Below are 13,095 nucleotides of genomic sequence, written 5' to 3'. Positions count from 1 at the left end.
ATAACATAACTTCTTAAGAAACAATAGGGTTTTAACTGTTCTGCAAGGGTAACATGAGTCCTTATTGTGTTTTCATGTTAACGACTTAGTTGTGTACCTTTGGCTACTGCTAAAGTATCTTACAAATTTAAATTCCTTTGTGATACTAAAAGCATGTTCCAGAGGACCTGGTGTTTAACTATGAGATGCCATCTGCTGAAGCTGACTGCAGCATGTTTTCACTAGATGTCTTAAGTATAGCATAATGATGCTGAACTTTAAACTATAAAATGGATCTTGTCTGGGGATATATTCAAAAGACTACTGGGTCTGAACACTTCGTGGCTCTTTGAATAGTATCATGCAAGTATGAGGAATATATGCTTTTAACCTAAACCTTATTTTCATCTGCTGCTGTAGATTTTCTCAGGTCATGTAGTATGACAACTAGTTTTGTTTTCTACCAGTAACAGAGGACAGTAAGAAAAAGTTAAATTCATTTTTGTTGGACTTGCACACTGAAACCTTTGGTTATGGTAGTACAAGCAACGAATTTAGTTGAACATGTTGGTGAGCTTAACTTCTTTATCTTAAGTCTTTACCTTAATGCACATCCTGTGTACTCTTCTCATTTTTTACTTCATCTCACTGTTCACAAACACTTCTTTTTGTTTAAGATGTATTTTTATATACTTGCTTCTGTGCTTGGCGTTGCTTTGTATATAAAGTGTGAAATCTAATTTTTCAGTCTGAGAAAACTGGGACAGGTAAGGAATAAGGGGCTGCTTTGAGGAGTAATCTGGGGCAGAGGACAGTGCCCTGTAGTCTACAAGACCAGGCTAAAATAGTGCCTTTATAGCAATGCTCTGCATGAATAGAGCAATCTTTCTAGGTAACTCTGAGGTCACTTGTACTTCTGCTAGATACTTTTGAGATTAAAATCTACCCTGTTAGGTCTGCATTCGAGGAGTTATCTGTAGATGATAATTGTTGAGGTTAAAAATGCACCTTTGTCCAGGGAAGACAAAGCCCAAGTTCCAAACTGGTACACAAGCATGGCGCATACTGTTAAATCAGTATGCGGTAACTGTATTGAAATCTGTCCCTTGACTAGGAGAAGTTAACCATGTAAAGATTGAGCTATGTAATAGTGTTACTGTCTTGAACTTGGTGGGCCACTGAAATTACATTTGTATTTTGATTTCTTATCCTGTAGTCTTTACTTTGTTAATACGTTTAAGTATTTAAATCTATATTAGACAACTAAATATAAAGTGAATATGCAGGGCATGCTTTCACCCTGCTTACTATGCTATGTTAGCAAAATCTTAACAGGATGTGTTGGCTGTCATGTTGCAGCTGCTTGTAGTGTTACCAAACTGAATAGGCAGCTGGGTTAGAATGTGGCTATTGCGCAAATCAGTATTATGTCTATAAATAGGAGAATTCCATGAAAATATGCAAGATGTTCACCTTTCCCAAAGGACTGAATATGCTACTTCTATAATATGGCTTGCCATAACAATCAGAACAGTATAGCAGAAGAAAGAAATTTGTGCATTAAAATATTGAGATTAATGATTTTCAAATGCATTGTTTCTTACATGGATTGTTTTTAATGGTATTTGTTATATTTAGCCATATCCAGAAGATCCAGCAGTGTACAAACCACTCTCCCAGGAAGAGCTGCAAAGGATAAAAAATGAAAAGAAACAGAAACAAAATGAGAGGAAACAGAAGATATCAGAGAATCGCAAACATTTGGCCAGTGTACGGGTTGTACAGAAGAACCTTGTCTTCGTGGTAGGGTTATCTCAGCGCCTAGCAGATCCAGAGGTGAGCAGTTCACACTTGCAGATCTTGCTCTTAACTCACTGTCAAGGAACTGTTGGAATACCCTTGTGCCCACCCTTGTCTGTCTTCCTGATGGGTACAAAATGAAGCGGCATTGAAAAAGTTCACTGCTGCTGAGGCCCCCTTTTCTTAAGGGAATCTACTCGGCTTCCTACTCCAAAATAAACTCTCTAAGTGTTTGTCTTCGCTTTTGGGAGTACGGATGCTCTATTTTTTTGTTAAGGAAATTGTTCTTTGTATTTGTTTAAAAAGCCATTTTGTTAAGCTAAAAATAAGCCTAAGGATTTTTTTAGGTATTCATTTTCCTAGGCTGGATCTGCTGGCACTAGACAGCTGTGTCATGCACAACCAATTCTAAAATGGGAGCTTGGTTGGACTATGAAGAACAAATATAAAATGTAGCACAAACCTGTAGGGACAGAAGAAAAAAGCCAACACTTGAAGTGCAACTAGGAAGGAGCATAAGGGTGATGTCAGTTGAGGGGAAAAAAAAAAATTAGTAAGAGGAAGACCCAGGAAAGAGTTGGCTTGCTACTCTGCATCTTCAAAAAGAAGCTTTTCATTTGAGAAAACTGATTGTGTTTAAAATGGTATATTTACTTCCATCATCAGTCAGCTGCAGGTGGCTAATGTAATTAGTGCTAATGAGTAAAAGTACCTTGAATTAGAATATAGTGGGAATGTACTACAGGATAAGATAGATGTCTTCAAAACTACTGTGTCAAGCTAAATTCACCTGATTGGACTAAATTGTCTGGAGAAATCTAAAATGTAAGTGGATGTTTCTGAGGACTCAGAGTATGGGCTGCATTTTGGTAGACTGGGAAAGAACAAATGTAAAAAGCTGCTTTTTGTGGAGGGGGAAAAAAAGAGGGGGATATGAAGGGAAGAGAAAAATCAAAGTTAAACTGATCTGGCATATAAGACTTCAGTTTCTACAAGAATATAGCAACAAGTATTTGCAAGCAATTGTCAACACTGGCTTGGTGCTATTTATTACTGAAAAATATATTTGATTTCTTTGACCAGATAGAGCATTTGTGAGTAAGAAAAATAATAGTGTATACAGTTAATTTTTTTTTATCCTCAGATAATTCCACGCTGAATACTTGAAGTAATAAGAAGTGGGTTTATTGGGGGGGTGGGGGGGTGGGGTGGTGTACTATGTTTGGTGGTAGCAGTATTCTCACTGACATACCAGAAGATAATGTGTACTTACAGAATATTGCATATAGCAACAAGATGACTTGATTTCCAAGAAACCTAGCCTGAAAGAGAGAGATGGACTAAAAAAAAAAAAAGTGTTCAATATATTCAATTTAAGTTTTCCACTTAAGCAGGGAAAAGAATCCTGCACAAATGAAGATGATTTGGAAGGGCAGATTAGCTGATATTTGCTGTTCTGGGAAATAGATCTCTGGATCATAATAGAGTACAGGTGGATCCATTTCTGTTGCATGCTCTTGCAAAAATTGTGAAGGCCATGCTGCCATAATCTTATCGGGAGTATAATCTGTAAGACACTTGAAGAAACTCTTCTATTTACTCAGGATTGTCAGGCTGTGGAATGATGCCCGAGGGTGGGTGTAGGATCTTTCCAAGATGGTGTAGATCAAGTCAAGAGCAGTCAGAAGAGACCAGTGAGTGACTGGTTGTCTGTACAATGTGCCCTGTAGTTCTACAGGATGTTCCAAATGTAATTAATGCTGTTGGATCTTGAAGACATTGATGCTCCCTTGAGAAGGGAGAGGAGGTGGTTAGGTAAAGAAGTTCTTGGGTCAGTACAGTTTAACTGTACTATCCACTGTTAATATGAAGATGGAGCTGGGGAAACAAATCTTCCTTTTGAACCTTTCAGGTTATTGTCTAGAACTAGAAATACCCTTAGCTTATCTAGCTTCAATCTGATTAGTCAGTACTTCTGCACCTCCTTCCATCACGGGGATAGAAAAAGAAAAGCATTTGGTACCAAATATAATATGGTATTACCAAATAATATATGGTATTATATACCAGATATATTGCCAATTCTATTGACACACAGGTAAATGTTATTCAACAGAGTTGCTTAATACGCTAGAGATGTTCCAGCTTTGCACAGGTTTCCTAAGTGGTGTGTTACTGCTAACCGATGCAGGGAAGGGCAAGACAGGAGTATTTTTTTTTTTCTTTAGGATGTGATATTCACTCATTCATTTCAGCGTGATGTTGATTCTGAAATGTTTTTTCTTGCCCTTGAGAAGTGTCATATTACATTCCTGTACTTAGTTTGGTCTTCTGAAAACTTGAGGCTATCTTGAGCTAATTGGTTTACTCTCTTTCTCTCTGGGGTGGGGCGAGTGTGTCATGATTCAGTGTTTTGTTCCTACCAGTTAATACAGCTGAATGCAAGTTTAAGGTGGTTATTTATTTTAAAACTGGAATGAATGTGATTTTTATTTTTTCCTCAAATTATAAAATAGATACATACAGAAATGTTTTGTGCTGAATGGGATCTATCTTGCCAGGGTAGGGTTTGGGTAATCCGAGTACTGAAAGAAATTTAAAAAATACAACGTAAAATGTGGAATATCCCTCATTCAGGTTCTTTACTGCAGTGGCAACATACTCTGTATTGCAAGTAACCATGTTTTACGTTGGAAAACAAATCTATGTCTATATGCTCTCCTTCTCTTTGTAGAAGAGACCTGTTTTTTATTAGTTAAAGGCTTTAGTTGCGCAGTTACACAGAAGAATAAATATAGCCCTGTATGAATTAACTTTCCAGTATACCGCTTTACTTTCTTTTCTTGTAGGTTTTGAAACGACCAGAATATTTTGGGAAGTTTGGCAAAATACATAAAGTTGTCATTAATAACAGCACATCATATGCAGGCTCACAGGTAAGTCAGAGGCCCTCTTGATTTTTTTTTTATTCCATTAGAGAAAATACATGTGTGCAGCGTGAATCTGGGTCTCCCTATTTCTGATTAAGCAATAGGTTAAAGAAGTAAAAAGAAAAAAAAAAAGGCATTGCAAAAAATCAAATTACTGTTAAGTTACTGAGGCGTTGTCCAACCAGACTCTCAAAGTTGGATGCAAGATGCAATGTAGAAAGGTTAAAAACTGGGAGACAGGATGAGAACCTTCAAAGAAGCAGCAATGCAGCATTTATTCACTAATCTGCATTTCAGGGATAAAATAGCTTTCATTAAGTATTTTTAGAACTTTCAAGGACCATTTTGATGCATTTCTTCTTTTCCCCATTCTTTATGCATCACATATAAATTCTTATGAATTCTACCATTTTTGTGAGTTTTCCTGTTAAAAACATCTAGCTGTGAATATACCAATTTATGAAGTGAGCTGCTAAAAAAGCAACTTAATGTTCAGATCTGTCCGGGGAGGGAGAAAAAAAATAAAATATGGTATGTTTTCTTTCTAGGGTCCAAGTGCTAGTGCATATGTAACCTACATCCGCTCAGAAGATGCTCTCCGAGCCATACAATGTGTCAATAATGTGGTGGTAGACGGCAGAACACTTAAGGTGGTAATATTTTTACATTCTTATGTATATGTGCTAGGACACTAATATCAGTGCATAGTATAAAATCTTATTTGTATGGATATGCTTGTGTTGATGAACAAAAATGTGCAGTTTATTGAGTATTGGGCTTTGACATATTTTCCTAGCATTAATCACAACGTGGAAGTTCAGTGAGCTTCCAGCAGGCAATGTTATAATGGGTTAGCAGGTAACTTCTTTTCCCATAGTGGCTTTTTTTGCTGTATAGCTTAATAGCACAGTGTGAAAACCTGATTATTTGCTTTTACAGAGCATTTCTGTAGTCCAAATACCACACCTCTCAAAAGCTCCCTGGGAAATGCAAGTTTTTTCCTTTTGGTATCTGTGTAAACAGGTATTCAGGCTGAGCTGGCCAAATTGGTGGCTATAGAAAATCATCTAGTTAATATTAATTTCCTGACCCTGCTACAAAACATTAACCAGTTTCATGTAATACAAACTCATAACTACTTATTTGGCTTCTTGTGATTATGAATGCAGATATTTACTGAGGCTCTTATTTTGGCATTTATTTAGATTGGATGAAAGTAGAAATACACCCTAATTCTCTAATCCTCAAGTATATAGGTTTCTTACAAATGGACTTCCTAGTCCGTATGCATCAAAAAATCCATTATGATGGAACTCCAAATCTTGGGAAGAAAATTTTTTTTTTTTGCAAATACAGCTTTTTTTTTCTTACACTGTAAAAGGCATTCTTAATCTCCAGTACTGAAGTAATGATTTTTTTTTTTTCTTCAGGCATCATTAGGTACAACAAAATATTGCAGTTATTTTCTAAAAAATATGCAGTGTCCAAAACCAGACTGCATGTATCTACATGAACTGGGAGATGAAGCAGCTAGTTTCACAAAAGAGGAAATGCAGGTAAGTGTAATGAATGGGAAACACATGAAATGTGGGATATATAATTTAGTCTAATATGTGTATAATGTAGCCTTTTGCTGAATGTTATGGCAGAGATAAATTTTGAAATCCAAAAGGTGATTAACCAGTTGGATATTGGAAGTGAACAGTTAGTTAAATTTTTTCATTGCATGCTCCTTTTAAACGCTGAAAAGTCTACTGAATGTTCATGAGTCAAAAAGATGGAGATAAACTCTTAGCCAAGAATTCAAATAACCTTGAGTTACCTACTTGCCCTTTGTTCATACCAATGCAAGGTAACATGTTATTTTAAATCTCCGTGAAAGAAGTTAGTGCAGATCTGGGTTTTCCTGTAGGCTTTTGTGTGGCCAGTTATCACGGCTTAAACATCGTACTGTGATTTGACCACACTATCTGAATTCTGACATCCCTTTTAACCTGTGAAGGGTATAGAAACCTTTTGGAAATAAAACATTGAGGGTAACTGTAGTAAAGCATAAATACTGATGTGGGGATTCTTTTACTATCTCAACATCAAAATGCTTATTATCTAGGGTAGGGAAGCAAGTAAATTGATAGCTTTACTTTCTCAAAGGTGGTGCATTCAGAGGTCTTTTGAGTCTGTACCTCTACCTGAGGTATGGTAAAGCTTTTGAACTCAATCTCAATTATGCCAGCCTTGCATCCATGCTGTGATTTTTTGCATGTGGTCTGTCCATGAAGCAGGTGGTCCCCATCCCTAGTGCTAGCACAAATGTTGTACAAGTAGATTTTATTTCATGTGTGAGGCTGATGTAAGCCAGAGAATAAGGAAGAATGTCCATATCTATTAAACACTTTTTCCACAACTTAGCAGTTATTTCTGAGGGTTTCAGCTACATTTTCATAAATTAAAAAAGTACCATGCTGGTTCAGGTGTATAGTCCCTGTAGTATATATTTTGTTGCAAATAATGGCAATACGAGATAAAATTCAAGGAGAATGTCAAACCAGGCCACCTTCCCTGTTCATTTCCCTGTATTTCTCCTACCACCTAGATCTGTTATATTATACATGTTTGAGGGTATGTTCCTGTCTACACTTTTTAGTTTTTTATAGACCTGTCAGCCATGAATTTATTTAATCCATTTTGAACCTGCTGATACTGTCAACCCTATAGTCTTCTGTGTCAGCAAGCCCCAGAAGTTCACCAGCTGTTTTGTAAAGTGCTTTCTTTTGCCTGTGTTAAACTGATCTCCAGTTAGTTTTCTCAAGTGTCCCCTAATCTTAGCATTGTAGTACTTGCTTGAAGCAAAACCCTTATTCACCTTATCCATTGCCTTTGTGATGTTGTAAAACTTGATCATATCTCTCTCAGCCTTCTCTCCAAATCACACAGTTTCTGGGCTTTTAAACTTCTTTGTAAAGCAGTTCCTCCCTTTCTGTGATGATTTCTGGTGCCCTTCTCTGTACCTTCTAACTGTGTCCTCCTTGAGATGCAGAGGTCAGATGCATCATACTCATGATGTGGGAGAAGCAAAGTTTAATATAGCAGTCCTCAGTGTTTTGTGTGTAGTACAGTGTGGGGTTTCTTGTTTTGGTTCGTTGGGTTTTGGTGTTTTTTTTTAAGTGCCCTTCCTAATGATGCCCAGCACATTTTTTTGTGTTTGATTGCCAGTGCATAATAAACTAACAATTTCAGAGATCTCTTGGCAGTAACCTCAGTATCTCTTCTCTGAGCTGTAACAGCCAGTTCACAGATCAATAAAGCATTAATATGGTTTAGGCTACTTTTTCCTTGGCATGTTACCTGACATGTCTCTGATGAAGCTTATTTGCCACCTTTTGGCTGCTTGCCGAGTTCTCTGGGGTTCTTTTGGAGTTCATCCTTATCAGCATGGCAGTTTACTACCCAAAGAGCTTGGTATTGTCAGCAAAGAACTTGCTTTTCACTCCTTTCTCATGCATGCCGATGGTGTTGCATAAAACTGATGTCAGTCATCAGTCCTCTTCGTTTGCTTCTGCACCCTAGGAGTGTGACCAGTAAGTCTTACCTTTTCCTTTCCATCTTTGAACCAGCTTCAGTCCACACAAGAACCTTTCCTCTGTCCCCGGGCAGCTTCGTAAATAGCTTCTGCTGTGAAACCTTATTAAAGGCTTTTTTGAAAATTTTGTGGATGATCTTTATTTATGCTTATTTGACACTATTATAAAATTCCATCATGTTAGTTAAGTAGGATTCCCCTTTACAGAAGATGCTTAGATTCATTCCCAGCAGATTGTGTTTATCCATGAACTTCTATCTGTTGTATTTTGGTTTTGTTTTGTTTTTTTTTTTTTTTTTTTAAGATAGACTTCATAATCTTAGGAGGCATGGAGGTTGAATTTAGCAGTCTGTAGTTCACAGGATCTTTTCTACAGCCCTTTTTGTAGAAGGCAGTGGCAATCTCAGTCCTCTGGCCTAACTGCCAGTTAAAATTGCTAGGCTATATACCTTGGCCAGGAATTGAATTTCACATATGAGTTCCTTCAGAAATCTTGAGTGGATTACACTTGATCTTGGTGACTTAAATGAATCTTCCTTTCCTGTTCCTTGTTACATTCCTTAAACTTTCTTCTTGATTTCATATTGCTTTCTTGGAAAGCATTGGAAATTACACAACTGTTAAAGTGCATTGTGCTTTCGGTGCACCAGCTTTCTGGAGTTTGGGTTAGTGTCAATGAATTTACAGGTCCATTTAATGAGATTGAACGTTTGTTGTCACAGACTTTGACAATTTTATTTTTTTTAAATAGAGAATCAATGGATGAACTTACATTCTAGGTTCAAATTTGTTAATAGAGCTAAACATTGTGACAAACTGAAAAGAACTGGTAGAACTTCAGGAAGTCTCTGAAAGTGAAGTTGGGAATTTAGGTAAGGTAGTTTGGAGATGCTAAGTTTGGCCTCTGGATTGCTCGTTGTAAATAAAGCATGATTACTGCAAGCTCCAATATAGGATTTTAATCTTTCTTAGATTTATGTGACAGGTAAGTGAGCTTAGGACTGGCCTGATGTTCCTGGCCATGACGTTCAGCCTTTTGCCACTGAAGTCTTAAGCAAGATGAGATATCGAGGGAGGTTTCTTCTTACTCAGCTGCTTAATGTTTGCAGTGCAGATCTGTGCATCTGAGCTACTAGCTTATATTCTATTCATAGCGGATGCCAAAAGAAGCATTTCCAGGGTGCAGTATGTCTCAAAGTTTCCATTTAGGTGAAGCACACTCTAGAACCACACTTTTTTTCTACTGCAGGTAGTAGCTTGGGTGTAGACACTGACAAAGTTAGGTAAGATGATATATACACCAGATGTTTCAATGTCCTTTTTTCAGGGTTGTGTAGGTTGACTACACAGAGAAAGATGTTCAGAATCAACCAGTAATGGACAACTGGAGAATTAAGTAGAAAAAACTGGAGATATTCATAGCATTTGACTGACTTGGAGTATTCAAATGGGATATGCCTTTCTAAAGGAGCCCATAAGGGGATTTAATTTCTCAGCAATACTGGCTTTTGAACTTTGTCAAATATTCCTGCATAATTATTTTTTTAAAAAGCAAATAATGGTTTTCTTTTAGGTTGTAGTACTTTTCTAGGAGGATGTCCACATTGCCTGTGTATCAATTCCATTCCTGTTCCAACAAAACATTTATAAAGGGGATGAATTAAGTAATGTACAAATGTTAATTTTTAGGCATACATGCAGTGTGAGAGCTTTTAAATCAATACTGAAGATGTGATAGATAATAACATATGTGTTTCAGACTTAAGATTCAGAAGGCCTGACCATGAATCTTGGCACTTGTTTCCTCTGCTAAAGGACATCTCTTAGTACCTGGAAACTCTAGATAAAGGCTATTGACAACTTAAAATTCACTGTTCTATTTTGCATCTTGATTCGACACATTACAAAACTTAACTTGCAAATAGTAATTCCCGAGTTGGAGTGGTATAGTAACCTACAAAAAATGTGAATGCTCATCTTGAATTCGTTTCAGATGTCACTTTAAATGTTAGGGGGAGTGGATCTTGGGGTTTTTTTTTAATAATTTAGCCACAGAATGTTATAGGTAAGATAGACATAAAAATACTCTCTTCCTTCACTCACCAGATTCAATATTCTGGCATTGGATTGGGCCTTCTCAATTTCCGAAAGCAAGAAATTGTTATCAATTAATTCAATTAGTTAAAAAAATATTTCAATTTTTCAGTTATTAAGAAGAATGATTTATCAGTTATTGCTCAGAATATTCTCCTTGTCACATGATAGTTAATACTCAGACCACCTCAGCTGTTTTTATTAAGCCTATATAAAATGACTTGCATTTTGGAATTTTTGGTTTTAAAGAGAGACTCTTTGCTCCTTCCCATCTTCTGCAAAGCTTAGTATGGTTGATATATCAAATGCAGACTGCCTTGGAGATTTAGCTGTTTGTGATTTAGAAGGTATATTGTGAAGCTCTTGATTAGAACTGAAGAGCAAGTTCTAATAAGGTTGTAACTATTTTTCTGCTTTAGAAATCTCAAAAAAAATTATAAATTGGTAAATACATCCAAGTGACTTCTAGGCAAGCTTTAGATTCATTGAGATCATGTCTGCGCTGAGATTGAGAAGCATTGTTTTTGAGTTTCAGTCAGGAGTGACCTGTAAGTTGTTTAAGCTCAATTACTAAGCTTTGGAATGTAAATGTATATATAAAAGATATTTTTAATATCTATGAAAATATATATTAAACCAGTATTCATTCATTGTGAGTTTTTCCTTCCTTAGGCGGGTAAGCACCAGGAATATGAACAGAAACTACTGCAAGAATTATACAAACTAAACCCCAACTTTCTCCAATTATCTACGGGTACCGTCGACAAGAACAAGAACAAAGTGACAGCACTGCAGAGGTATGATGCGTAAGTACTGATGCTGGACTGCCTGGCTATGCTTTCTTTCTGGTTATTCCCAAAGAAAACTTTCTTACTCCTATTGCATCCCGTTGCCTTTTCTTTTTAGTGGCTATTATATGATAAACTCTGATATGTTTTCTCTGTGCAGAGACACGTGGGCCATTTTGTTCTAATACAAAGTGAGTGTGAGTCTTACTAAGGAAATGTTTTTCTGCGGTGTGCATTTGGATCACTAGTTCAGAATGAGGTGGTATTATTCTGAATGAAGACCCTGTATTTTATATTTGCATAAACACATAATATTTCTTAAAGACCAGATGTCATCTTTCTTGGTATGGTGTCACAATGAATGCAGCCTGTACTCTCACAAATGAGGCACCTTATAGTCTTTATGTGTGTTTTACATCATGATTTGTAGTGCAGTCCTTACAATAGGTGTAAGGACCTTGGAAATTGAAAGTAAAATCAGTTTCTTCCTGTTGTGTGAGTAAGAATTCACAAGATGTGAATAAAAGATTTCTTGTTTTCATCTAGTGAACTTAAATGATATATTTTTCACTGTGTTGTAATTGCAGATATCACTTATTACTGCTTGTTAAAATAACACTCAAGTAGTTTGTTCAGTAAGTTACAAAAAGATTTCTGTCCATATGAGTACATAGTCATGCAAAGATAAATGAAAGCCTAAGGTCATCAGTCTGTATGTGAATTATCCACTCAAATGTCATTTAAGATAAAGAAATAAAAACTGTTAACAATTTCCTCCACTTTTTTTTTGTAGGATTTTCATGATGAGATGGGCAGAGTGGAATGTAAAAGTTATATTGCACTTCGTACGCACCTTGGCCTTGTAACCAGTGTTTGTGTTGTGTGCCAGTTTAGCCACTACTGAATTTTTCAGACAACAATTTGCCACTGGCAGCACCACTGCACAACAGTTTAAGCAAGGAAGTGGGTACTGTATATAAAATATTGCCAATGGAGCTTGAATAAGCAGAATATAATTCTGAGGACTGGTATCCCAGATGGCATACTGGGATTATTTTCTTTAACTTCTGGAGGAAGTGTCTCATGCTCTTTGACTGCAAGTGGTCAGGACCTCCAGTTGGATCTGTTCTTAAGGACTATGCCACTTCTTGGGCACTGCTTCAATATTGACTTAAAATGTAGAGTGCAGTGAGTAAAGTAAATAGACCAGTTCCTGCATTTGGGTATTGATTATTTTTATGTTAAAAGTCTGAACTAATCTTAATTTGAAACCTAATTAGATCCCAGCAAAACAAATAATACTGGTGAGAAAAGAATGCTCTGTCTGAAACTGCAGCAGACTTTTAAGCCTTCAGAAAGCAATTATGAATTGGAGCTTGGCCAGTCTGTGGTGCTAACATTTTGGCACTTGTGGAAAAAATGGTATGTTACTCTAAAGGCAACAAGTGGTCTGGAGTTAATTTCTCTTGTCAGCTGAACAGCATCATCACAACACAGACTCTGTTCTTTGCTAAAGGCTAGGCACCACCTTTTGGGTTGTGAAGTGAATTTCTTCTTGCAGCTGGGATTTTGAAATCCTTCTTCAAGTCCCATCTCATCAGTACAAAATGTAGCTTGTGAGCTGGTGAATGTGTGTTGTTCTCCTTCACAGCTTTCTACCCAATCAGGTTCTCATTTTTGTCTGATTCATTGATACAATATTAATATTTCTGGCAGTTTGTCAGAGCCTCTGACAATTTTGTGGTTGTTCTTTTGTTTCTGGAGTGCAGGATTTCTGTTTCACTCTGGAATTGAGCAGAAGTTGAGTTCTAAAGAGTAGATGTTAATTATAACTATCCAGTAGTAGAAAACAGTTTCTTAAGCTGTGCATAAATGCTTTTTCACAATTGTGTTCTAATTTGAAAGGTCCTGCTCGCAGACCTTT

General features: G+C 36.7%; 1 protein-coding gene across 11 annotated transcripts in view; it reads left to right on the top strand.

The window, feature by feature from the left end:
- The window catches only part of CNOT4 (CCR4-NOT transcription complex subunit 4), an 87,358-nt gene that overhangs the window by 47,410 nt on the left and 26,853 nt on the right, over window positions 1–13,095 (top strand). For 8 of the 11 annotated variants that reach the window (XM_082311320.1, XM_082311318.1, XM_082311319.1 and 5 more), the window contains exons 3-7: window positions 1,618–1,815; window positions 4,629–4,715; window positions 5,258–5,359; window positions 6,140–6,265; window positions 11,056–11,189. In XM_082311320.1, coding sequence (XP_082167446.1) covers window positions 1,618–1,815; window positions 4,629–4,715; window positions 5,258–5,359; window positions 6,140–6,265; window positions 11,056–11,189 — 647 coding nt within the window. The remainder of the gene's footprint in view (window positions 1–1,617; window positions 1,816–4,628; window positions 4,716–5,257; window positions 5,360–6,139; window positions 6,266–11,055; window positions 11,190–13,095) is intronic. The other 3 variants (XM_082311321.1, XM_082311316.1, XM_082311323.1) reach the window with 1 other exon arrangement.

This window comes from Platalea leucorodia (genome assembly GCF_965183815.1).
Source record: "Platalea leucorodia genome assembly, chromosome: 4".
Lineage (NCBI taxonomy): Eukaryota > Metazoa > Chordata > Aves > Pelecaniformes > Threskiornithidae > Platalea > Platalea leucorodia.
Note: the sequence above shows the minus strand (reverse complement) of the source record. Positions and strands in the feature narration are given on the sequence as shown.